This window comes from Brienomyrus brachyistius, unplaced genomic scaffold, assembly GCF_023856365.1.
Source record: "Brienomyrus brachyistius isolate T26 unplaced genomic scaffold, BBRACH_0.4 scaffold49, whole genome shotgun sequence".
Taxonomy (NCBI): domain Eukaryota; kingdom Metazoa; phylum Chordata; class Actinopteri; order Osteoglossiformes; family Mormyridae; genus Brienomyrus; species Brienomyrus brachyistius.
This window is the reverse complement of record NW_026042324.1, coordinates 932,501-957,491: the sequence shown is the minus strand read 5'-3', so window position 1 is coordinate 957,491 and position 24,991 is coordinate 932,501. Positions and strand designations below refer to the sequence as shown.

The window sequence follows — 24,991 nt, the reverse complement described above, 5'->3', positions numbered from 1 at the left end:
CTGCCGCCTCAAAAAAAAAAAAAAAGCAAACAAGCATATTAGTGTCACATTTATCCATTTATTTTGGGGTCGGCCTCTCAGCAAATGTGTATCCCTTGATGTGATCCGGATTTTTACAAGATTTTCTTGTTCAGTTACCTTTTCCGGCTTTTTTGAGCGTGCTTTTTTGTGAACAGGATCTCCGTTAGTTATTGATTTGTTTTGGAAACAGTATAGCACAGGGGAACCAAACTGAAGTAATCCATTTAAAAGCTGCCTATACACATTTATCCTTGTGAAATAGCTGCAACCAGGTTTTTGCCACAGTCAGGCACCATTACACCACCTCTCCTCCAGTGACGGATTGCCGAGCTGAACTTGGTTGGTTGAATAGGTGATCTAAATTTGGTGTGAGACAGATGGCCACTGTACTTCATGTAGCCCCCAGCCTGAAACAAGAGGGCCTAATAATTGTTATCCGAAATGAGTAACAGTCAATGGCTAAGAAACAACCGAAAAACAGCATAAAGTAAATTACTTTAACCTTTCCTGACAGAAACTATCAGATGTCTATTCCAGCAGCTAGCCTCTCCACATCCTTATTTGCCTTTATTGTCAAGGGGTAATTGATCCTCACAGCACTAATTATGAGTGAATTGTGAGGAAATTATATTTGCGGGAACTGGCAGATACAGGCAGCATGCTTTAACATATATAAATATCCAGCTGTGTTCCACAATTACACTTTATTTAATCAAGCCTGGTGTCAGCCAGGATACTTCATACTCTTTAGGGCCATGTCCAGCCTGATCGGGGATCTGTTCTGTTGCAACAAGCTGAACAGAACAACACCTGACTCACCCCTTGCATGCTGATCAACCTTTGCGAGCGGTGAGTCAGTTCTAAGAGAACTTTATGGGCAACCTACTGTCTGAGTGCCATCTGAGGAACTTGTGGCCCTGACATGCGGATGGGTTGCCTAGACAACAACGGACATCTGTGTACGTGCCACAGATGAAGCACGTTTCCAGGAAAGTGATGACTATCAAGATGTACTGATTTTTATTTGTAAAATGTCGTCGCTTTCTCAGAAACTGAAGCATCTGTACAACATTAGCATTCTAGACAACTATATCAATATCACATGAATTACTAATAGGCATTTAATACATTTTTTTTTGTTGCCAATTTCACTCATGAAATCTGTCAGTTGTACATACATTACATTTTTATGATGCTTGTATTTCTTTGATATAATGTTAGTATGAAAATCAAATAAAAGTATCAAACAAAAATCATTCATTAAAACAAAAATTACTGCCAGAGTCTATAGCACAGTCAAGTACAAAATTTCTAGGCTGAATAAGTGGAGAAACTGTACTGTAGTTCCTATAGCAGATGTAGAAAACTGCAATGATATAGAAACAACCAGATGAAAGGAATATTTTTCTCTTCATCATAAAATGTATTTGTGATCACATTTTGAATCAGATATAATTTCAGAATTTCATCACTCAGAATTTATATTAGCATCTGGCTATTATACGCAAAGTCTTTGTGAAAGAAAACTCCTATGTGAGGTACCTTCTTCGTTTGGTGTGAGATGAGCTCCCATGTAAACTTGTCCGCTGACACTGAATAAAAATCAGTCTGAATTTCATTTAAAAATTAATTGGATAGTTGTGTGTCCAGTACGCCTTCTTATATTGTGTGCTCCTTTGGACATTGGAACATTACACTCATTAGGAATATCCAAACTGAGATGATAGAGGCTTAGTATTTACCTGACACATGGTGAAGCTGTCCTTATATATACTATGTAGCTACTCTGAGATTATGCTGATAGAGGGCCAACAACTTGGCAACAATTTGGCATTGCTGGTGCAATATGATGTAATGTTGACTACAGCATAACAAAAGGGCTGTGATGGCACATTGATGTTTTGGAGAGTATAACCTTTGATAGCAGTGTATCTGTAACAGAAGCCTTCCTCTATTGGCAGCACCTGTCATGTGACGTTCATTAGGAGAGAGATCTTAATCCCACTGACTAAACGTCACCTGATATTTTACTGTAACCTGTTACTGTTTTGGTTGAGTGATTGACTGTCAAGATTTGCTTTCAAGGTTTTTTTCTATTTCTTACAATGAGCTAATGCTCGAATGCGAATAAGGAAAACATGCATTTAGCTATGCACATCGTTAGATCCGATCACTTGGGGCTATAGTATTTTACCCCTGATGCCAGTCTTCCTTCGAAAAAAAGCCAAGCCCTGAGTAAACTTGACTTAGCCCCTGAATTTTTTTTCAGTAGCTAGACACTCCCCTGCATTTAACCCAGTGGGTACAGAGTCTCTTGAAAGCGCTTCTCTGCCAAAATTTAAATAGACAAATAAGTATTTATATAATGCCTTTTGGAATTATTTTATAAGAAATGATATCAAGGGTTTTCTTTTTCCATTTAATATATGCAGTCCAATAACATATTATCCAATTTGGACCAACAACAACAACTGAAATCTTTCAAAATACTATTTAAGAAATTTATCACGACAGTGTTCATATTTAAATATATCTGCATGTATTTTGCTGATTGTACATCAGATTTGCTGTAACTTTAATAACACTGTTGAATGCGATTGTTTATAAACAATTTAATTTTAGAATTGATTCATTTATTTAAAAAAGGAGAAAGCATCTCTTAATAGTATATCAGGCACAAAATGCCCAAGCGAGTGTGTTGGCGAATAGGCCAAGACGCTAACACACAAGGAGGGCAGACGACACCGTCTTCATTTATTGTTAACGACGAAGTGCTTGGGAATCCGGCCACTACGGTGAGAAAGCGATATTCTACAAAGCCTGCACATTACAGGCACGTAAGATTAAGGAGCACGGGACTGGAGGACAAGCGGCCAGCGAGGCATTTGAAGCTATCATTAATCTTTAACACTCTGCCACTGGCCGTCACTGTACCGATATGAGATAAAGGATGGGCTGCTCCAGAAACGGGAAGGAGAGGTTAAATTGATCACACTGTGATACATGCTATAATAACAATTTTTAACAGAACGATGATGTTTCAAAGCGATGACATTCATCAGCGGAGCAGGATTTTAATAGCCCCGTTGCACCCTGACAAGCTGGTGGCTTCCTCTAAAAACAGATGATGTTACTACGGTAACTGAGCAGCCGGGCGCGGCTGGCCCTGCTGGAATCATCTCTCCCCGTTTCTAAATTTCTGCAGCAAAATCCCTCTGGCATAGCTGCGGAAAAATGCAGGTTTACTTAACGATTGTGGCGAGACAAATGTGCATAGTCAGTGACGACATTTCGTTAGCCTTTAAGAAACTGCGAAAATGTTACTTTTAGGGGAAAAAATAATGCTTGTGTTTGCGTGCTGTGCCCTTCCACTTGTTTACTGCAGTGCACACTGGTAACTCTACAGGCACTCTCAATGACATCATTAGGAAATAAAACAACAGGTATAAAATCAGCTGATAAAGGAAAGTTTGAGGCTCGTGAAATGCATTTATGTGGAATTTCCCGGGTATTTCAGATGGATCAAACGTGATTCATGTTTAGTTGCAGTTAATATCAAATAGCTAATTAATTGTCTTGCACAATCTCATGAAGGCATAGTGATTAAAATATATTTACATAAAATACCTATATACAAATTATTTTGCTTGTTGTTTGTCTCAAGCAGTACATACAAAGTCGACCGTGAATTTTCCACCAGGAATAGACGCTGTTTTTCCCGTCACTGAATGCAATACAGGGGATATGGGAGGAGGAAATGGCATTTGGTTTACTCTGAACTTTACTGTTTTTCGTGTTTTTCCCCCTCGTCAGTTATTGCATTATGTAAACGCTCAGTGCTGGAGGATAGCTTGGCTGCTGACGTTGAAACAAGATACTCGCTATTAGCGGAGTGGGCTGTCAGCGCGATCATATGGGCTGCAAGCAGCGTGCGGCGCTCAACGGCAGAAGGGGAGTCCGGGAGCTTCTGGTACAGCAAAACGATCCACGATATCTACGATTGCTTTTTCCCTTCTTGCAGCGTTTGCTACTGGAACCAATGGACTATAAAAGGTGGATTTATTGTTGAAGAAAACGACGACGGCGACGTCAGCAATGTCATAATTACTGGATTCACTTTTTGCGCCCCTCTCTCTGATCGATACGAGCGACGCTTGCCTAGATTTTCGGAATTGCATTAATGAAAATGCCATTGAGAGGCACCCAGACTGCGCCCCTGCATCTCTCACCACCGCCCCGCTGATGACAGCAGAGTCCGCTTCCATTCACTCGTTCACCCACGGCCTTCCAGCCACAGTGCCTGCGCTCTAATGCTGCCTTTGCGCCTCTTTTCCTAAGTCGCAATTGTTTTTTTCCGCTGCGTTTTTTGCTTTGCCTACCCCATTTCTTCTCGTTAATATAATTATATATTTAATCGGTAATGCTTCTCTCCGACGTCACGATCCCCCGCCGGCTCAGGCCTCCGTGCGTCGTTCCCCGGTTGACAACTCCGTCTTCAACAACAGAGGTGGCTTTTTTCTTAGGAAGTGGTCGCCGGGCTGGCGGCGTTGTCACTCTCTCAATTTAAATAGATGATTAGTTCCGCTAGAAGCCGTCTCTGATCATGATGAACCTCCACTCGGGAAGAGCGGCTGTGGCGATGATGAGGATGATGGGGTGTAATAACGGGCGCTATGCGCGAAATTTTTTCCACAGCGACTGCGTTATTGACGAGAAGACAGTGGTTCTGCAGAAGAAGGACAATGAGGGATTCGGGTTTGTGCTGCGAGGGGCTAAGGGTAGGTAACACCTTTATTTTTTCGCTAAATAGCCCTTTGTGTTACAAGAAACCTCCTTTTATTGCCACCCTCTACCCCCAGCCCCCCCCCACCCCCATCACTGTAATAGTTTTTCTCAATAAAATGCACTTAACACGTGACTCACTAACACGAATTTTATGGTCATGTAGTTAACCTGCTTCATTGCATTATGTGAAATTACGGTGCAAAAGAAAACTCTTCCCAAGTGATGTGCCCTCTCAGATTCTTAAATTTGAGATTCTTGAATAATCACACAAAATCTCCAAAAATGTTGCATTAATATGTTATTCCTCTGTTTGAAATGATCAGCATTCCAGTGCAGGTCCTGGCGAATAGTATATTTTGATGTCTGGTTTTTCATCTTCACATGTTTTTGTTTATGTTCCATTCCAAATATGGACAGCAATATTGATACCAGTAAATGCAGACTGAGTGCAATAATAGGAGTGATGGCTCTTGTTAAATGCAATATTCCACCATAGTATCTTGTTGTTGTTTTATAAAAACAATCTGATAAGGAACCATGTTTATTGACACTCAGGCTGTACTTCATTTTAATATCTTCTATGGGATACCATTTTTACCTTTAGATGTAGGTATGTACATATTCTTAAATTCGGTGTGTGCCTGTGCGTCTATGTTTGTGTGTTGCAGAAACAGGTCACAGGGCTGATCTGGATATAACAAAGCTCTCATAAATGCAGAATATTCTAGGCCAGTTTCTTTTGGTGATGCAGTGGTCTGTAGAAGTGAATGTAAGCCCCTTGTGAATTTCGAATCCTCCTGCTCTGGTGGGCGAGTTCAGGCCCCAGCACCCCCTGTGCAGTTAGCTATCGAAAGTGTCGCTTATACCTTTTTTGTCAGCAATACTATATCTGAACAGCAGTGCCCTGGGTTGGGGGTGGTGGCAGTGTCATCACATAGTTGTGATGGATATGACGATAGTGTCAGTAAGCCGTGAGTGTTCCATGGAATCAAATCATTGGATGATTGTTTTGAGTCTGTTAAGGTGTTCTTACTGGTGTTCATGTGTATTTGTCTTGTATTCACACTGAGCTGTTTGAGGCTGTAATTTTAGTCAGGGTTTGTTTTATGCGACTTCATCTTATGCCACGAAGCCGTAACCCAGACATAATCGCATCCTATTTCTCTCTGGCTTCCTTTGGCTTTGGCTGCTATCCCCAAGCCGACACCCCAATCGAGGAATTCACCCCCACCCCGGCCTTTCCCGCCCTTCAGTACCTAGAATCAGTGGACGAGGGTGGGGTCGCCTGGCAGGCTGGGCTTCGAACAGGAGACTTCCTCATTGAGGTAAGAAAGAGGCTGAATTTTGTGTTAACAGTTTTGGTCATTGTCTCGTCCTTTAATAAGATGTTAGTAGTAGTTCTGTATATAGAAAGAAGGATGGTAAATGGTTCCAAAGCTCTGTTATGAATTTGGACATTAGCATAAGATCATGGATATTTTTGCTGAAAGACAGATTGTTGAATTTTCATTTAACTTAATTAAGTATAAACCAAATGCAATGTGGTAGCTGTATGCAGTTGTTTAACTGCAAATTTAAACAATATAAGTTTTGCTGGGCTCTTCTGGAAAGGGTTAATTTTGCCTTTGATGCATGGCAGGTTATCTAATTGCGATTTGCTGGGGCAGGGAAGTTGCTTTGAGACAGATTCCTCAGGATGCAGCATATAAGTGTTGGTTCACTGGAAGGCACCTAAGGAACAGACTACCACACACTGGCTCATTCTGCTGGCTCTACTGAGGTTTCACCACGGTGGCTAAGGTCACACTCCTAAAAGTGTGCTGACTCCCAGGACTCCCAGGATCAGCTGAGTGTTGACTACTGTATAGTGTGTACAAAAGATTTGGAATAGCCTTGCATTCTTTGCTCTGTGAATGACTTTCAAGCTGACTTGAAATGTACGTCACACATTGATAAATGTTAGGACCTGCTGGTATTCAGTTTGCATTGTTTTATGAGGCATTATTTTGCAGCATTGTCGTAAATGAAATGGCAGCTTTTCTGATCACATTAAAATTTGGGTTAGCATTTTGCATGTTACTATATAAGGATGCAATATGACGATAAATAGTTTTGCTGTGTTTGTTTTACTGTGTTTCATTGTGGTTTTGATTTTTGCTTGAGTTTCCTGTTTTACTGTGAAAAGGAAGACCAGTATCAATATTTGGATGAAATCTTGCTGATACATATTTACAAAAGCCATTATAAAAAAACAAGCAGAAAGGAATGGTATAAGCAATCAGTTAAGGTGAAAACGGCTATTTGTATTGATATTGTTTTTTGGTTGGTTATAGTGTGAGTGGCTATGGGCATTGCATTTACTTCAGTGTACATGGATCAGGGAATGTTGACATAGAACTGTTGCCTGCTTTGTGTTAGAGGCAAGGAGATACTATATCTTTGACTTGGACAGAGTCTGATATTGCTTAGTGCACTTGTTAAATGGAGCAGAAAATGAAAATTGAAAAATTGGTTTTGTCTCATGCCCTGCTCGTCCAAACCTGCCGTGCGCCACGCCCCCTCGCTACCTCATGTGGAATCCCCTTGTTACCAGCTGTTTCTTATTGTTGTTATTTAGTCCTGTGTATTTAAGTCCGTGTTAGAGTATGTTTCCCCAGTCCGGTCATTGACGTTATTTGTGATGTAGTTGTCTTTTGATCGTGTCCTGCATTTGCCCGACACTTGGAATCCTGTCCCTGCTTCCTCACTCCATGCTGCGGTGATCCATAACATTTTTGTGCCTTTGGTCTTTTCCTATATTTTGTGTTCTTTTTGTTTCTAGTAACTAATAATAACTCAAATATTTCAGAGCACAATGTGTACCCTGTCCTTAGTCATGGCTTAACGGGTTAGTATTGTATAGGCATGTGTTTCAACTGACAACCTAAGTATGAGAGTTTAAAAGCGGATACTGTGGAAAGGCCCAGTCTGGATTAAATGACCCACCCAGAGGCTCGGGGAGGCATCCCACATATTTACATGTGTTAATAAAGAAGTGTGTGCTTTTCAGAGTTTGCTTAACTGAGTATTATTCATCTTCCCCTTCCCATCAGGTTTTTTTTTTTAGATGTTTGATTTTCTTGAGTCTTACTGTGATACTTAATATGCTCAGTTGCACACTTGGAATGGTTCCACAGAACTGCAATGCAATTTTAACAATTTTCATTTTTTTTTGCACATGTTTGCAACCCTTTTTATTGTGGAGGGAGGTCTTGATTTCCATCATTTTGAAGCAGCACCATTTGCAGTGTTGTGTGTTGGTTTCTGGGTTGGGGGGAAAAAGCCTGATTGTATGTTAATGTTGACCATATTCTAAAAATAGACTGGAAAGCTCGATCTTCAGTTATTGCCTGGTTACTCCGTCAGCAAAGCACCTAGATTTGCATGCAAGATTTAAGATGCCACTCACCTCCACCACTGTACATGCCTGATAGTGGAGAAGTGAGTGGGAGATTTGCCTATGAAGTTTCAGAAACAAGAGTGGTAGTCAGAGATTGGGATGGAGCACATATGACACGTAGGATCTAAGTGTGTTGCATGGAATGCCGCTGGACAACCAGGTTGATGATGTAATTGCAAATATTACACAGACAGGAGCTCCACAGTATCACTGCTGTTGGCAGCTGGTGTTGGGATGCATGTTTATATATGGTATAGCTTTGCATAGATAAGAACATTGAAATGTTTTCAGCATGAATTCTGTTAAAATCACAGTAGAATGAGGGAAGTGGAAGCAGTCTGCTTCATCTTCTCAGTTTTGATTAAGGTGGATCTCAGTAATGTTTATGAATTCTTACCACTGTAGTTCTTATCTCATTCGTTTAAAGGTATTGTAAAAAAGCAGACATTCCCTCACTTCCTGTCGTTATTATTTGGGAAAACTACAAACCCATATCCGAGGGGCATACTGCTGTTTTGTGCTTCATCATTTAAACAATTGTGCTCACTGTCAAAGCCGTTTGATTGCTTAATCAATGTTTATTGATTGGTTGGTGACATTTGAGACTTGGATTATACTAGCGAGTGTAGGTGCAGCAACCCAGATTCAGAAAACTACTTCTGCAGTCAGTCCCTTTTTTACTAGGATTAAAACAGTTTTCTGCACGTCTGTTTAAACATTAGTAGTGGGACCACAGACATAGCTCTGTCAAGACAGGAATTTTTCAGAGGTTGGAGAAGATCAGATTGTAGCCAGGGGCTGCCAGCATATTGTCTCGTCTATTAGGCAAGGCATGAGGCTGTTTAGGCAGGCATCGGTTCAGGTGGTTCAGCTTAGTGTTAATTGATAATATCCAAAGATCTCTTTGTCTTCTGTGTGGTCTTCATACAGTACTTTCCTTTGAGCTGACGACTGGCATTTCTTTCACTGCTGCTATTTTATAATGGATAGAGCATTAGTAAGATTCAGAATCAGTAGCACTGATTTTTGTTTCTAGCGTTGCTTCTCATCTCTGATGATGACAGTAGTAGGTCTAAGGAAGGCAAAGCAGCTGTGTGTTCATTTGCCTGCCTTCAGTTTGGGCCTGATTGCTGCCTGTTTTATCTCGCTTCCTCATGTGATGTGTAGTTGCTCCCTGCATCTGATTTTCCCCCAGCAGTCCCCAGGCCCCCATGCCAAGCTGCCTGCCGCAGCACACCTTCCTCTGCTCCCAGCATCCCGCACCTCCGTCACGCACAGAGAGCAAGAGGGATGGAGACGTTTCTATTTTTATTCCCGAACGGTACAGCTGAAGGCCACAAACGGGTATTAGAGAAGATAGCCATTCGGCAAGCCATGGTAAGACCCAGGTGGCTACTGGGCATAACTGCTGCAAAAGGAGAAAAATGCTGGGGAATGCAGCGATTTGGTGTATGCTAGCCAGCACAAACCCCATCAGCTGCTGGTCTGAGAGTGCCCAGCCTCCTTCACACTCCTCTTGTCGCATCAACAAGGACCATGAGCCTCCTGCTTGTCAACTGACCTAGGCAATGTCTTTGGTTTCCTTAGCCACTTGGAAGATGAGGATGAGCTTATATATGGGCTAGTCACCTGCACAGAATCATGGCTGAAAACATTAGTTATGCTTTGATTACACTTCCTCCATTGAGCTTTAGTTGATTTGACTGCAAAAACATCGTATAGTTACATAATACCTTCCTGTGTAGCTCCTGCCTTATGATGATGGGTAACTTTGTATGTAAATGGCCACTGTGTGTCTGTCTGTCTGTCTCTGTGCACATCTGTTTGTTTATCTATTCTTGTCTGCTTCTCCTGGTATTTTTTTTTCCTCTTCAGTTGCATCCTCTTGCCGTTTGCTGCATATATTGCTAGCCTGTCTAAACGTTTAGGCTCATGCTTGTTTGTTTGTGTCTGTCTGCTTCATCCCTGTTCATGTTCCCATCCTTGGTGTTCTCACCTTACGCTTTATGAGATGTTCAGGTCTACCAACTCAGTGTAGGAAACTCTGGCTGATTCTGGGTCCTAGATAAGCCTTTTCCCCCAAGGCCACTTATTTCAGTTGGTATTTAAGACTATAGCCATAGCACGCAGTTAGTATATAATTTAGAACAGTAGTTATGGTTATATGCTTTCATTATTTTTTTGCTTTTCTGTCATTGTCCTCCTGAGAGTTATTATTTGGTTTAAAAGATAGTATCAGCAGTCTACTTTTCTGTAGAACAATTAATGCCTGAACCGGAAGCTATATAGGTATAATATGAACATATTGGGTTTTTGTCTCAATCAGGATCTTTGCACCTTCCTCTCAGAAAGAGTGAAGTGTAAATGTGTTCTCTGTGTCCTTGAGAACAATACAAAGGCCCCTCATGCAAGCCCTTAGATTGCATGTTGAATTACATAGTGAAAGGAGCTTCTATGCCTTACTTGCTCCCAGTTTGGCTGCAGAATTATTTCATGTTGGTCAGGACGATGTGCAAAGTAAAATGTATCTTTATGAGCATTATCAATTTTGGAAAAGGGCTTTCTGTCCTCAGTCTGTGCTCATAATATAGGAAACAAACAGCACACTATAGGTTTTGATCTTCTGGGTTTTACTGAAGCAGCCAAGTGCTCCTTTGCCTGGGTGTTCTATTTAGTATGGTGACGCTCTGAGGTTTGATGTCCACTCCATCCTCAGACCTGCTATGCAGATTCCCCATTTTTCGCTGTGTGGGATCCTAGTGTGATGAAAATATGGCCTACATAGCAAATGATATCATAGAAACATTCACCAATCATAAATGCTCCTCTGGAATGTCTGTGTTAATTTCCTCAGCCGAATAAAGCAAAGTGAGATGGCAGAAGTGCCCACTCCATCCAGAAACCTGCTGAGGATGTTTCGGTATTCAGGTCCATATATAAAATGATTGAATTTTTGCACTCATTTCAGCATGGATAACTAGTTTACTCAACCAAATGCCAACACTATCATCTCTTTAAAATGGATACATGGTCCTCCTTGCTGTATACGCCACATTTTTACCACAGTGCGTTAAGTTGTAACACGGAGCAACAGTCACCTAGCAACCGGCAGAGCATTGTCTCTGTGTGCTGTGCTAGAAGCAGGACAGCTGCTAGAGCTTTTTCAGCACACTGTAGAGATGGATGATTAAATCTAAACATGTGCGAAAACATGGGGTGGAGTGGACCCGGGTGGGGGCAGGAGATAACAGATCCGCTGACCCTGCGAGTCTGTGTCAGCGGGCAGCATTTCAAGGCTGGCTGCTGAGAATTGTTGTGTGTTGCTAGAACGATTTTGCATTGCCAGTTGTCTGTTGTCAGTTGTCTGCCGCTACCTCCCAGGTGTGTACGACTAGTTTGCCCAAATGCAGACAATGACTGTTTTCCAGGGTCTTGGATCCATTGTCGTATTCCTGCTGAACCTGCAATACTGGAAAAACAGCCTCCCTCGTTGGCACTTTAGCTGGTCATGTGATCATCATGGATGACATAGTTGGTTATGTAACATGGGGAGAAAGAAGCTTCAGTAACAGAGGGATGTCTACAGAGTTTTTTCTTAGGTGCATGGTGTTTTACATGACACAGGTGATCCATGAGGACCCTAGGTAATTCTGTGGTTTTTCCCAAGGCCATGGACTTCCCTATATGGAAATATATTGTTAAAATATTGGATTTTTTGCAAATTACCAAATCAGACCTGCCTTGTGAGAAAACGAAATATAGCTACATAATTTATTATGAACTGTTGTTTTTGTCAAACTTCTCTGTGGTAAAAAAAAAAAAAAACAAGTGAATGTTTAAGCATCTGATAATTGTGTACAGGAGTACGTAAATAAAGCATCAAGGAGAGAAGAAATAAACTAAATTTGGAAGTAAGAAAAGTCCATAACAAAAAACAGAAGTGAAATAGAAGTAAATATAGAAGTTAAATTAGATGGTAGGGGGTTACTGAATATTGTTAGTTGTTTTTAAAACAACATAGTAAATAGTAAGTCAATTACTTAAATGCTGTGTCCCTTTTCAAAACTTGCACATACCTCCCAATACCCTTACTGAAATGCTGACACGTCTTTTATAATTGTCTGGCCTGGAATATGCACTGAGAGAATTCTGCTTGATGGACAAAAAATTTTTAAATTGCATTTTGAGATGTTCCTTCTCTTGGGTCTCCATGCTGGTCGCAAAATCAGCAGAACACCCATGAAGGTGTCAACATAAGTCAGTGAACGTGTAGGCGTCTTCATGCCACCATTTCTTAAATTTGACAGAACTGCTGGACTTGCAGTGGCACATAAACATACAAATCTGACCATGCAAGGAAAACTGATCGCTGAAGATTCTGCATTATAGATACAGTAGATACTGTATGAAAGATATTTCCTACTTCTGCTGATGAATTCCTCATCTCAGTGGTCTCACCCTGACCTACAAAGCCTTTACTCTTTCCCTTTAAGAATCTCCTGACTACCTTTCACTTTCATGCTTATTCACGAGTGAGATGAATGTGAAGCAAAGCAGAATAATTAAACCTCATTATATAATTAAGGATTTATCTCAGTGTATGTGATGCCACATACAGCCTTAAAGTAGACCTAAATGTAATTTACCTACAGTGCCCAGAATATTTGGAGGGTTCCATTCAAGATGAGGATGGTTCCTGGTATCGTTATCCAGTCTTAGGCTATTTAACAATTTGCATGCAGCACTGAAGTCATCCTTAAATGCATAGCTATAGATAACATATTGAAAACCAATAAATTATACACCTTCTGCTAACAATATGGTAGTATATGATAATAATCTGTCCATCTGTCAAAGGCTTATCCAATTCAGGGTTATGGTGAAAAGTGGCAATGTTCTGGAATAATTTCCTGGGGATTACATATGGTTTTGGGAGTGGTTCTCCTCCATCACTGCCATAGTTGCTTTGGTTGTTAGGATGATAACTTGAAAAACATTTGTTACTGAAACTTTTCGACTGACTACCCCAAAATTGAAGCATCGCTGTATAGTGATATAAAAAGGGGCAGTTTCAGATATTTGATCCATTTAGCACAATAACTCCAAAAATATTTTAAAAATCTTGTTCAAACTTTGCAGGCGTACTGTAAAGGTGAAGATCTGGACCTGAGCAAATATTGATATGTATTGCACCAAACCTATAGCAGCATTGTGTAGTGGTATCAAAGAGAAGGCAACTTAAGATAGTGTGAGATTCTTGATTGGAAAATTAGAACTGCAATGACAGGGGCAAGGCGAAGGCAAAAATGGAGCATGTAGCCACCATCTTGTAAACGTGTGTGTGTGTCTGAAAAAGAGAGCGGTTAAATGTGTTTAACCATTCAAAATAGTTCAGCCATCAGGTAAGATAAAGTAACTTGTTCACCGCTTTTGCTTGCTGTTAGTGAAAGAGCCAAGAGTTTAAAATACTTTGATTTGTAAATGCTGTTCTTGTTGATTTGGGCTAATCCCATCCATCCATTTTCCAAATCGCTTATCCTACTGGGCAGGGAACAAACCAGGATGGGGGGCCAGCCTATTGCAGGGCACACTCACACACCATTCACTCACTCATGCACTCCTATGGGCAGCTTAGCAAGTCCAATTAGCCTCAGCATGTTTTTGGACTGTGGGGGGAAACCGGAATACCTGGAGGAAACCCCATGGCAACATGGGGAGAACATGCAAACTCTGCACACATGTGATGGACACTTGAACCTGGGTCCCAGAGGTGTGAGGCAACAGTGCTAACCACTGCACCACCATGCCGCCCCCTGGGCTAATCCCGTGTACTATATTTACTGTAAATAAGAATGCTGTTTTTTGTTGTTTTTTTAATTATGCAAAGGAACATACAGTGGAATCTGTTTATAGTGATCACGTCTGTAAGTTAAAAGCGGATGATCATTATAACAGTTTTTTATCTTTGTCTCAGAGTACCATCTAATTTACATATGCATATTTATTACATGAATATAAGGTAATAGAAGAGATAGCGTTACTATTTACAGAATTTTGTTGATTTTCAAAATACAGTACTGTACAAATTAAATTACTGAACTATGTATAATTCAAGTACGCTATAATACTGTAGTGCCAGAGGTATCTGCATGTCCCGGCATGCCTCGCGTGCGCGTGTATATAACTTCGTGCATGTTAGGGCTGAACGATTTATCGATTTCAAATCGAAATCGCGATTCGAAACAACGCGATTAACAAAGCGCAAAGGCTGCGATTTAGGACATACATTACACAGGAGGGTTTAAAACTGTTGTGAGAATAGTTTTCCAAATTCATGCCATGCTTCCTATGTGACAGTCATGCTCACCAATCAGAAATGACCAGAGAAGATGGAGTATACGCCTACAAACAGCAAACACGTGAAACGCGAAGAAAATGCTGCGTTTTCTTCTTGCCTAGATTGTGAAAGGTATTATCATCAGTAAAATCGGCGATCTCCTTTTAACCACCAGCAGTGACATACTTCAGTGTATCACATATTTTGTTTTTGATAATGGGCAAACGCATTAGCATACAACGAGAGAGTCGGTTATCCTCACAGCAGCGTAGTCTGTGACCCCCAGAAAAGCAGTAAAACCCGTAATACAGTCGTGTTTATGTCATATGTTTTTGTGCTCATTGATTTAAGTAATAGAATAAAAGCCTCGCTTTAACATAAATGATAAAAAAACAGATCACTTTAATCGCTATTACAGTTGGGTATGGGCACATACGGTCTTATTTAGAAAAGACATTAAAAGGTGACGCATATAATGTTTTCTCATTCGTTTTGTATTTGTCAGAGCAACAAGGCAAAGGAATGATTATCCGCTTCAGTCGAAAACTGCATTTTACTTCTCATTTCAAATTAAATGCAGGGTTTTTGCCAACTTTGGTCAGGTGCCTGGGGGATATTCCACGAAGCAGGTTTAAGGGAAATCTTAGTTACTTTCATGGAATACCCCCCTGGAGTGAGGCTTTCTTTTTGAGACGAGTCTGCACATACATTTACGTGTATGTAAGAGTTTTATTACCATGTAAATAGTCTGTAGGGTTTGCAAACTGCCCTAACGTTTTTGATGCAGCTAATTCTAAATTCATAATGGAATAATTTAGATTTGCCATAGGATTTTTTGCGTGAGAGTTTGAAAGCGTGTTTCTCAAACCCGTGGGAGTTTGCACCTCTGAACACATTTTTTGTTTTGTTAAAATGCGGAAACTTCGACCAACATGAAATCACCAATAAACTACGTCTATTTATTCAACATTTTATGAAATGCATACTACGTTCGAAATTTTTCCAGCTTTACGATTTCAGAACAGCCTTATGAACAGCGCAAACAAAAAAGCTGCAGTAGTTCTTGCTTGTTTACTGGCGTGGGAAAAGGCGGTTTTAGTGTTATTAGGGGCCAAGCTGTTTGCTGCAAGATCGCTATTGTTTTTCTTTTTGCTGCAATTGTATTCATTATTACTTTATTTAACACATCACATCTTTAAATTCTCCTCCTTGCATTTGAATATAGACCAGTTCATGTTTTGGTTGCATCTCAGGTGGTAATGCTGCGTCATATGTTTTAAATTTATTACACACTTAATATTGAACTGAAGCTTGACGTATAAAAAATTGTGTCGCAAATTAAATCATAATCGCAATGTCTGTCAGAAAAATCGCGATTAGATATTTTCCCCAAATCGTTCAGCCCTAGTGCATGTCTTGTATATAAACCATTTATATTTTTAGTGTAGGTACTTGTTGTGCTGTATATCTGGTTGTTGCGTGTGCCATAAACTGTGGTTGTGCTCGGTTGTTACCTGATCCTCGTGTGTCTTTCTTAGCCATTGTGTAATTACCCGCCGTGTGTGTTTCTTACCATCCTTAGTGTAACTTCCCCGTGTTTCCCTGCCATTCATGGCTTTTATATAATTGTTTCTTCTTGTGTGGTCACTTAAAGGAGCAATATAAAGAACAACTTTGTGTCAGTCCGCATCTTTTAATCGTTTAAATTTCTTCCATAAGTTGTCATGTATAAAAAACCCAAAATGAACACTGTAGGCAGACTACTTGATTACTATAAGTAAATTATTTAAAGACTATTTGTATAAGAATGATTCTCTCCCAAGCTTTTTGATCCATATAAGCGGTCGATCACTATAACTGTGATCACTATAAGTGGGTTCCACTCAGTGTAGTCATGAAGTCTTTTGGGAAACATGAAGATTAGAGTGTGCATCCACCTTTGTATATCACATATCGCACAATCGGCCCATAATGAAAAATAAAGTGCTGCAATCCAGTTTTGAACCAATATGGGTCACGATTTGTCCCATTATTTTTTTTACAAGTGGCAGAATGGTTGGATAGGGAATCACAACATATTTTTTTTCTGGTCCAATCTCTATACCAATATTCTTATTTTTATTCAGTAACAACTTTCACAAAAGCAAATCGAAATATCAATGTATACCTCAACTAACCATTTTCTATTTTTGGTCAAAAAGTGCATCAATAATGAGTTGCCCCCCCACCCCCTTTGTAGCTATAACAGCTGTGACTCTTTTGGAAAGGCTTTCCACAAGATTTTGGAGTGTGTCTGTGGGAATCACGTCATCCAGAAGAACATTTGTGACGTCAGACACTGATGTTGGAAGGCCTGGCTTGCAATCTCCATTCTAGTTAATATCAAAGGTCTTCAGTGGGGTTGAGGTCAGGTTTCTATGCAGGCCAGGTTCTACCACACCAAACTCATCAAACCATGTCTTTATGGACCTTGCTATGTGCACTGGAGCACAGTCATGCTGGAACAGAAAAGTGCCTTCCCCAAACTGTTCCTACCAAGTTGTAAGCATAGAATTGTCCAAAATGACTGGGCATGCGATTTCAGGCTAGACTTATGGTGCATTCAAGACGAAGGTGAACTCGGTAAACCCAACTTGGGAACTTCCGACTTCTGAATAACGTCCATTCACATGATCAGCTCAGAAAATAATATGGATGCCTACAGTAACATCTGCATGCATTGTTGTTGTCTTTACAAGGAATGCATCAACACACATCAATATCCAGTCATATCCATAGCTAGTCTTTTCTCAAGTAGACTAGTGGACTAATATCAATTACAGACATCTTAGCAAACAATATATTGCTTGCAACTTCACTGATATATGACGAATGCAAACAAATCACTTACTGTACAATAGTAAATGACTTGTTAAATGTAATTAAATAGTATTTGTAATATTTACCAGTCTTGACAGAGGACTCCACAGCTGTAGTTTATGATGTCAAGTTGGTTAATTGGAGCACTGAGATTCTAAGCAAAAAATGTAGCCCAACCATGAGTCAGAGATTGTATTTTCCCAACTTCCAACGTGTCATGAATGCAACACTGTCTCTGCAGAAAAATTTGATCAGTTTCTAACTTCCCCACCTCCCTGATGACTGATCCTGCATTTTTTTGCCGGTATTGGCCCAATACCTATAGTGGGTATCAGACCGGTGCCATCTCTAATTGGGAGACATAGTATGCATTATTATGATTAAATTTGTGTGATTAAATTTACTACGCTAAGACCCATGGTAGTGGTGCACTGCACTCCAACTTGGCTCTGCGGACACATTTTCTTCAGGCAAGAACATAAATATCCAAAACATTAAATATAATTAAGTTAATTAAAGGGCCTGAAATAGCAAAATGAGAACAGAACAGAAAATTAAATCATGTGCACATTTTAGGAATTTCGTGAGCTCGATTTACTATTTGTAAGGAACATTAAAGTGCACAATTTAGTTAATCATGGTCATGAAAAAATTTAAACATTGTGCTTCACGGGGAGTACATTGCCTATACCAGATGCTACAGGCACAAGGTAGGGAATAACTCAAGATGGGGAACAAACCCATCACAGGGTTCACTCACACTTTTACGGTTACAGACAATTTGGTAACTCCAGTTAACCTTAGAATGGTGTTGGGCCGTGGGAGAAAACCCGGGTACGTAGGTGACAACACAGGGAGAACATGCAAACTCCATACACATGGAGCCAGAGCTAAGGTGATAGTGCTAACTATTGTGCCACCATGCTGCTACAGATACTTTCATATTTAACATATTAACTTTCATATTTCAGATGATCCATCCGGTATGTCTAGAAATTGTAAGTGTGAGACAAGTACGGAATAGATGCATGGTGCAAGTGTCACCATTGTCCGAGGAATACACTGCTGTCTTTCTGACTGCCCATCCTCTCTAGTTAGTACATGATTTTCATTTTGATTGAAATTTAGAGGTAGGCTTCAACTACTTTTATACTATAATGAGATTTCTGTTGTGCAATGCGCTTCATTAGCATTTCAATCAAGCTTAATTATTTCTATATTAATGGTCTTACATATAGTAAAAATAATTTTCAAAGTGAGCTTCAGGATTAAGGAACACTGCACTAAGTGGATGAGGTTTTCAGTTTTGTCTGCCATTGAGTTCTTCCAATTGTTCCCCATGAAAATGACCAGGTTGCCACATTTTCTCTTATGGTAAATAGGAGGGAATATGTAATGATCCGTTATTAGTTATAAGGAGATATAAAAATAGTTTTAAATAGTATGCTCAGCTGAAAGTTTTCTGTGAGTCAGTCATCTGTTTGTGACTTGGCTGTTTTGTTATGTTGTGCTATGTAAATCATTCCTATTATTGTACCCCGTCAATCAGTTCAAGCAATATACACTGTATGTCAGATGATGATACTGACAGGAAACCTAGTAAGAAATGTGTCCAGTTCTCCAAAAAAAAATTTATAAATTACCTGGAGGAACAGCAATGTCTTCGTCCCTCCAAAATCCCACACTGTCACATACCTGCACATTCAGTAATCATTCTGTATCACCTATCAAAGAGCTTTGTCAGCTAGCTCAAACACCTAACTGTGTTTTGACATTTGCATGTCTTGCAATCCAAACGTTTATGTAAATATCATTCATCCATCTTCCATGCACTTATCCAGTGAAGGGCTGCAGAGAGTCTGGAGCCAACCCAGGCAGCATCAGGCACAGGGCAGGGGAATACTCTGGCCACTCTGGCACAGACCAGGGTTATTATCGATAACAAAAACTAAAACATTTTGGTAAACTAAAATAAAATATGAAAACAAAAAACTAACTAAATGAATATTATAAAAATTTGCTTCTGAGACTAACTGGAAAAAAAAAAACGTCAGATGCCTTCTCTTATTTTTAAATACTTAAACCTACAGAGGGCTGGATTCAAAGATACCCCAAAAATCAAAGTAAGGTAGGGTCTGACAATGGGTCCAAGGATTTCATCCCGATACTTAATGGCAGTGAAGGTGCCGTTGTCTAGTCTGTAGTGGTCTGTGCGTCCCTCCATGGATATGCCTCCCTAGACCATCACTGACCCACACCCAAACTCATCCTGTTCCTCCTTGCACAAAGGAGCAGATACTGGTCCTGCTGATGGGTTAAGGACCTTCTACGGCCCAGTCCAGCTCTCCTAGAGTAACTGCCTGTCTCCTGGAATCTCCTTCATGCCCTTGAGACTATGCTGGGAGACACAGCAAACCTTCTGGCAATGGCACGTATTGATGCGCCATCCTGGAGGAGTTGGACTACCTGTGCAACCTCTGTAGGGTCCAGGTATCGCATCATGCTGCCAGAAGTGAGACTGACCGTAGCCAAATACAAAACCAGTGAAAAAACAGTCAGAAAAGATGAGGAGGGGAACAATGTCAGTGGCCTCCACCTGTTAAACCATTCCTGTTTTGGGGGTCGTCTCATTGTTGCCCCTCTAATGCATCTGTTGTTAATTTCATTAACACCTAAGCAGCTGAAACCGATTAGCAACCCCCTCCGTTACTTAACTGACCAGATCAATATCCCAGAAGTTTAATTGACTTGATGCTAAACTCTGATTAAAACGTGTTCCTTAAATTTTTTTGAGCAGTGTAATAATGCATAATGTCTCCCAATCTAATTTGGTGTTATTCTGCTACACATGACACTGGTTTAAACAAAGATTCAATAAGTTATATGGTGGAATTTAGCAGTTATGGTCAGCTAAATCTTAATATTCTGCTTGGTTATAAAAAGTATACGCATATATCTCATATCTTTATAATCATATATAGTATGTCTCCCATTCCAAATGTATTCTCCTGTATTATTTAATGGACAAAAATGGCACTTTGGGGCCGTGTAGCTTGCATTTATATATTTACATATCAGGTACCTTTTAAAATGATTTTCCTTTTTGTTTTAATGACTAGACCACAGGTATACATTACTGTGTAGCTCTATACTACCATTTTGGCCTGAATATTAGACAACCCTGATTATAAGACAACCCCCCCCCCCACACACACACACACACACACTTTTTCAGCAACCATTTTTGGAAATTTTTTTTGGAATGCCACAATTTATCTTTATAAAGAAAAAATATATATTTCACAAAAACATATCAGAAGTTTACATCTCATTGTTAGATAACCACCTGCAATCACATTACAATAACTGTATTAAACAGCAATCTTTCCAGTAAACAACCGTATTGTTTTGTGATACTCTATCACATTAATTGCACAACCCTAGAGGGCACGTAATGTTTACAGTGCGCAAACCCACATACAGAGCGCAAAAATGTATTGTGGTGTGTGCCTGAGTCTTTTTAATAAAGGAGATGACAGCTCTTTTAAAACGAATGCTGCTCTCTTTATTAAGAGCTACCATACAATTTACACGGCACTTACAGTTATATGTTAAGTATTATTTGTAAATAGTAAATGAAAATATCTTTAAAAACCAATACAACAGCACTACGAACTGAGGTAAAGATGTCGCAATTACTCGATTAAACTCAATTAGTCAATTTTTTAAAAGCATTAAATAAAATTTGCCTTCTCGATTACTCTGCAATATAGTGGAAGGAAGACAGAGCATAGCTGATAAGGGTACAAATAAAGATCGAAAACCTCCGTTGTGTGTAAGCATTTTAAAAGTGAAAGAAAATAAAGACATAGGACTTTCAGGCTTGAAGGACTGGATCACACCAGTAATGCTAGGACAGCCATAGATAACTATTAGCTACGTGGCCATCATCCTCGTGGAGTAGCCTAGCCTGTATTTGTCATTACTTTGCTTTAAAATCGGTTTGCTTAGTTTACATAATTCCTTACTTTCTTGGATCACAAAAACGAAGCATTGCTAGCACCGTTGCTTAGTCAAGTCGCATGACATATTATACAGCACATAATATCATTATTATTTTTTATGAATATATTGTTTGTATTGAGGTAGAGATGCACCGATCGATTGACCCTAGACCCGAAGTCGGCCAATTTTCAATGTGCTTGGCCCATACAGGGAACCGACCGATCAGTCTCATGTATTTCCGGTACTAAATCGGTTCCATGTTACTCACGCACCACACATCATGCGCACAGCGGCAGAAATCTCGTAATTTGTAATATAAGTCAGAGAACCACCACGAAATCGCGGTGAAACATCCGAGGCAAACTTTAAACATATTATTAAGCATATACTAGATATCATTGAAAAGGAATAATCATTAAAATTGCAAAGCTAACTAAGGTTTTTTTTCCTATGACAGAGTAAAAATATTTTAGCGAAGCTTTAACCCTCCGCTCTATAATGTCCGAACAGTATGAGGATATGAAAAAGCCTGATCTTAATTTAGTTTACTAACGATGAAAGAATCGCATGTGCATAACATGCGATGTTGTTATTAATAATCTTACCCTTGCATCTATTGTTATTATTTGGTAGTATATACTGTATATTGGAGTATATACAGTATAGTAAACTTCAGTTTTATTTGGAGGTTTGTAACCTATGGATTTTTTTTTATTTTAAGACGATTAAAAAAAAAGAGAAAAGGGTCAATGTCGTGTTATCTGGTGAATTTAAACATGCTGGAAAATGATATAAGTAACAGACATTTATTTAAATCTGTTGCACATGCTCTTTGGTAAAGTAAAATATATCAGACAAAGTTGTACACATCGGCTCATTTTCAGTGTATTGTTATTTGTACCTCGTTCTAATTATAGAACATTGTATTTTGAGACGTTTAAGTGAGAGAAGATCCTGTAACAGTGCAATTCAGGGGAAATTGTAAAGTTTAACAGTTTCTTTTATTATGAAAATACAATTTGCATTGAAGAAAAGCTGATTATTTGTTTGCATATGCTGTCAATTATAGTTCTTAGAAAGAAAATCGAAATTGGCAAAAATCTGTATCGGCCAAGAAAATTGCAATCGGTGCATATCTATTTGAGTAGGGCCAAATTATTGCAATAAATATTGTGCCATACTTAAAAAAAGGAGCTGATAATTTAACGAAAACTAACTGTAGCCAGTTTATTTTCTACCAATACAGTTTGTAAAATAAGTTGGTGGTGTTGCTGCGAGTTCGGCTGTAAGATCCAAAGCCAGTGCCAACAAATCCAGACATCCCATCTCTCCTGAATGTTCTGGGAGTCTCCCACAAAGTGACAGCAGCTCCCTGACACAATCGAATGATGCCCAATATCGTCCCGCTATTCAGTGGCAGAAGTTTTATCGCTACAACCCCAGCTCACCCAGTCAGCCGTTTGGCAAATTTTATTGCCGGCACCCCAAACCAAACCCTCCCAGTCCAGCAGTAGGCTTGGACGGTATCTGATTATTAATAGCGTCCAGATATTATATACCCCGGTATATGGCGTTTTGAAGGTATTTTAAAATGCAACGCTATTCTGATATTGGTACTGCTGGGTGGAGGATATTTTGAATGTCCCTCATGTACCTCCCTGAAATCAATATGCCTAAGCAAATACAATTATGCATCTTATTTGCTTTCACCCAATATCATCTCTATGGAATCCAAAATATTTCCATAAAGCAGAAGACCAGTTGCTTTTCTCCTCCTCGCTGATTTTTGTTAAATTTCTCACAAACTCACCACATTGCCTATTAGTCTGTCCTTGCAAAGAACACTGCTTGTAGCATTATAATAATACACTTAATTATTAAGGTATGTAAAATACTGTACATATATTGTACAGTAAAAGAAACTGACTCATTATAATAAACGTGCGTTTTATTTTTTTAATATTACAGTCTCTGATGCTTTATGTACAAATTAGTGTTTATCACTTTGGTCAACCACTGCACACTTCTGAACTCAGTTTACTTACCAACTGTCAGGGTCAGTTCCTGTTCCACTCTGTGTTCCTTCCCCGTTTGGCCAGCAGGCATTGCTAGTAATCCTGTCCATTGTGTTGTCAGTCTTTGTGTCCTCCTCTGCTCCCTGTAAGCCGCATGGCTCCACGCATTGAACATGTGGCTGCCTGTAATCCCCTCTGTCTTATGTTCAAATCCTGCCTCCTCTGTTTTTGTAGATTTGTTCCCTTGTATTTCAGTTGTATGAGTTTTTCTAGTTTCTGTATCTTCTGATTTATACTTGGTTTTAGTTAAATTCTTTGTGCCCATGCTTGTGTTTCTACCCGTGTGTTACTCCCCAGTGTTAGTTTCTGTTTCCCTGTTTCCTTGGTTAGTTCTTAGTTTCCCTGTTTAGTTCCCTGAGTTAATTCACCTGTTCTTGTGGCTGCTGTTGTGTTTCCCTGATTGCTCGTTGTCCTGCACCTTCCCTGATTGGTTAATTGTCGGTCTCACCCCTGCTTGTCATTACCCTGTTCAATTTTTGTATTTAAGTTCCTGCCTGAGTTTTAGTCCCTAGTGCAGGGGTAGGGAACCTGACCCATGGAGAGCCAGTGTGAGTGCGGGTTTTTGGGATGGCCTCTCAATCAGCCAATAACAGTGGATTTCAAGGACTGGAGTTGAGAATCGCTGCTTTATTATTGGCTGACTGAGAGGCCATCCCAAAAACCCGCACCCACACCGGCTCTCCATGGATCAAGTTCCCTACCCCAGCCCTAGTGGTTCATTGTTTGTGATTGTTTGGTGTTTGTTGCTGATCATCTCGCCACTATGATTTCTGCTGTTTTTGATTCCCTGCCTGATTCCCGGTGTAGTTAGTTACCCTTTGTAAATTCAGTCTTTGTTTATCCCCTTCTGTTTTTGACCCTTCGTGGTCCTTTTGGTTTTTTGTAGTGTTTTCTGATTTGTTAAATAAAACCCCATTTGTCCTGTGAGCCACTAATGGGTCGTGCATTTCTGTTCCGACATGCACTATGCCTCGTCCCCGTTCCAAACCCGCCCGGTTTTATGACAACTAACAAATAATGGATGAATAAAAGGAGTATAAAATAAATGTAATATTTAGAATTTTTTAAGTCAGTAAGAAGTATTTGTTTCCTTTTGGTTACTTCAGAACGTGTGGAAGACGTTGTGGCTGAGGATGATGTGCTTGTAAATATACGCATAGCCAGATATTCTGCATGTTTGGGGCCCTAACATTTCAAATGGTTAAAAAGGTGGGTTGTGTTGCTACCTGGCATCTGAACGGTATCTGCAAAGTTTGTAAATTATAAAGACTGTGTTGGATTTTGCAAATAAAAGCCATTTCCACGCAATTGAAGTGGAATTTCTTTTGGAACCAATTCTTCCTTCTCAGCCATGCTGCTGCACACTCTGTTTATTCAACAGTATAGCTGACCCATCTGCGGACCCTGTGTTGTTTTCTGAGGGAGACAAGCAAAAAATGTTTAGCATTCAAATGGTTGGCCTATATAAAG

At 39.8% G+C, this 24,991-nt stretch overlaps 1 protein-coding gene across 9 annotated transcripts in view; it reads left to right on the top strand.

Annotated features, from left to right (window-relative positions):
* The window catches only part of LOC125723477 (SH3 and multiple ankyrin repeat domains protein 2-like), a 205,170-nt gene that overhangs the window by 124,919 nt on the left and 55,260 nt on the right, over nucleotides 1-24,991 (top strand). For all 9 annotated transcript variants that reach the window (XM_049000085.1, XM_049000083.1, XM_049000082.1 and 6 more), the window contains 2 exons: nucleotides 4,717-4,799; nucleotides 6,007-6,131. In XM_049000085.1, the coding sequence (XP_048856042.1) occupies nucleotides 4,717-4,799; nucleotides 6,007-6,131 (208 nt within the window). The remainder of the gene's footprint in view (nucleotides 1-4,716; nucleotides 4,800-6,006; nucleotides 6,132-24,991) is intronic.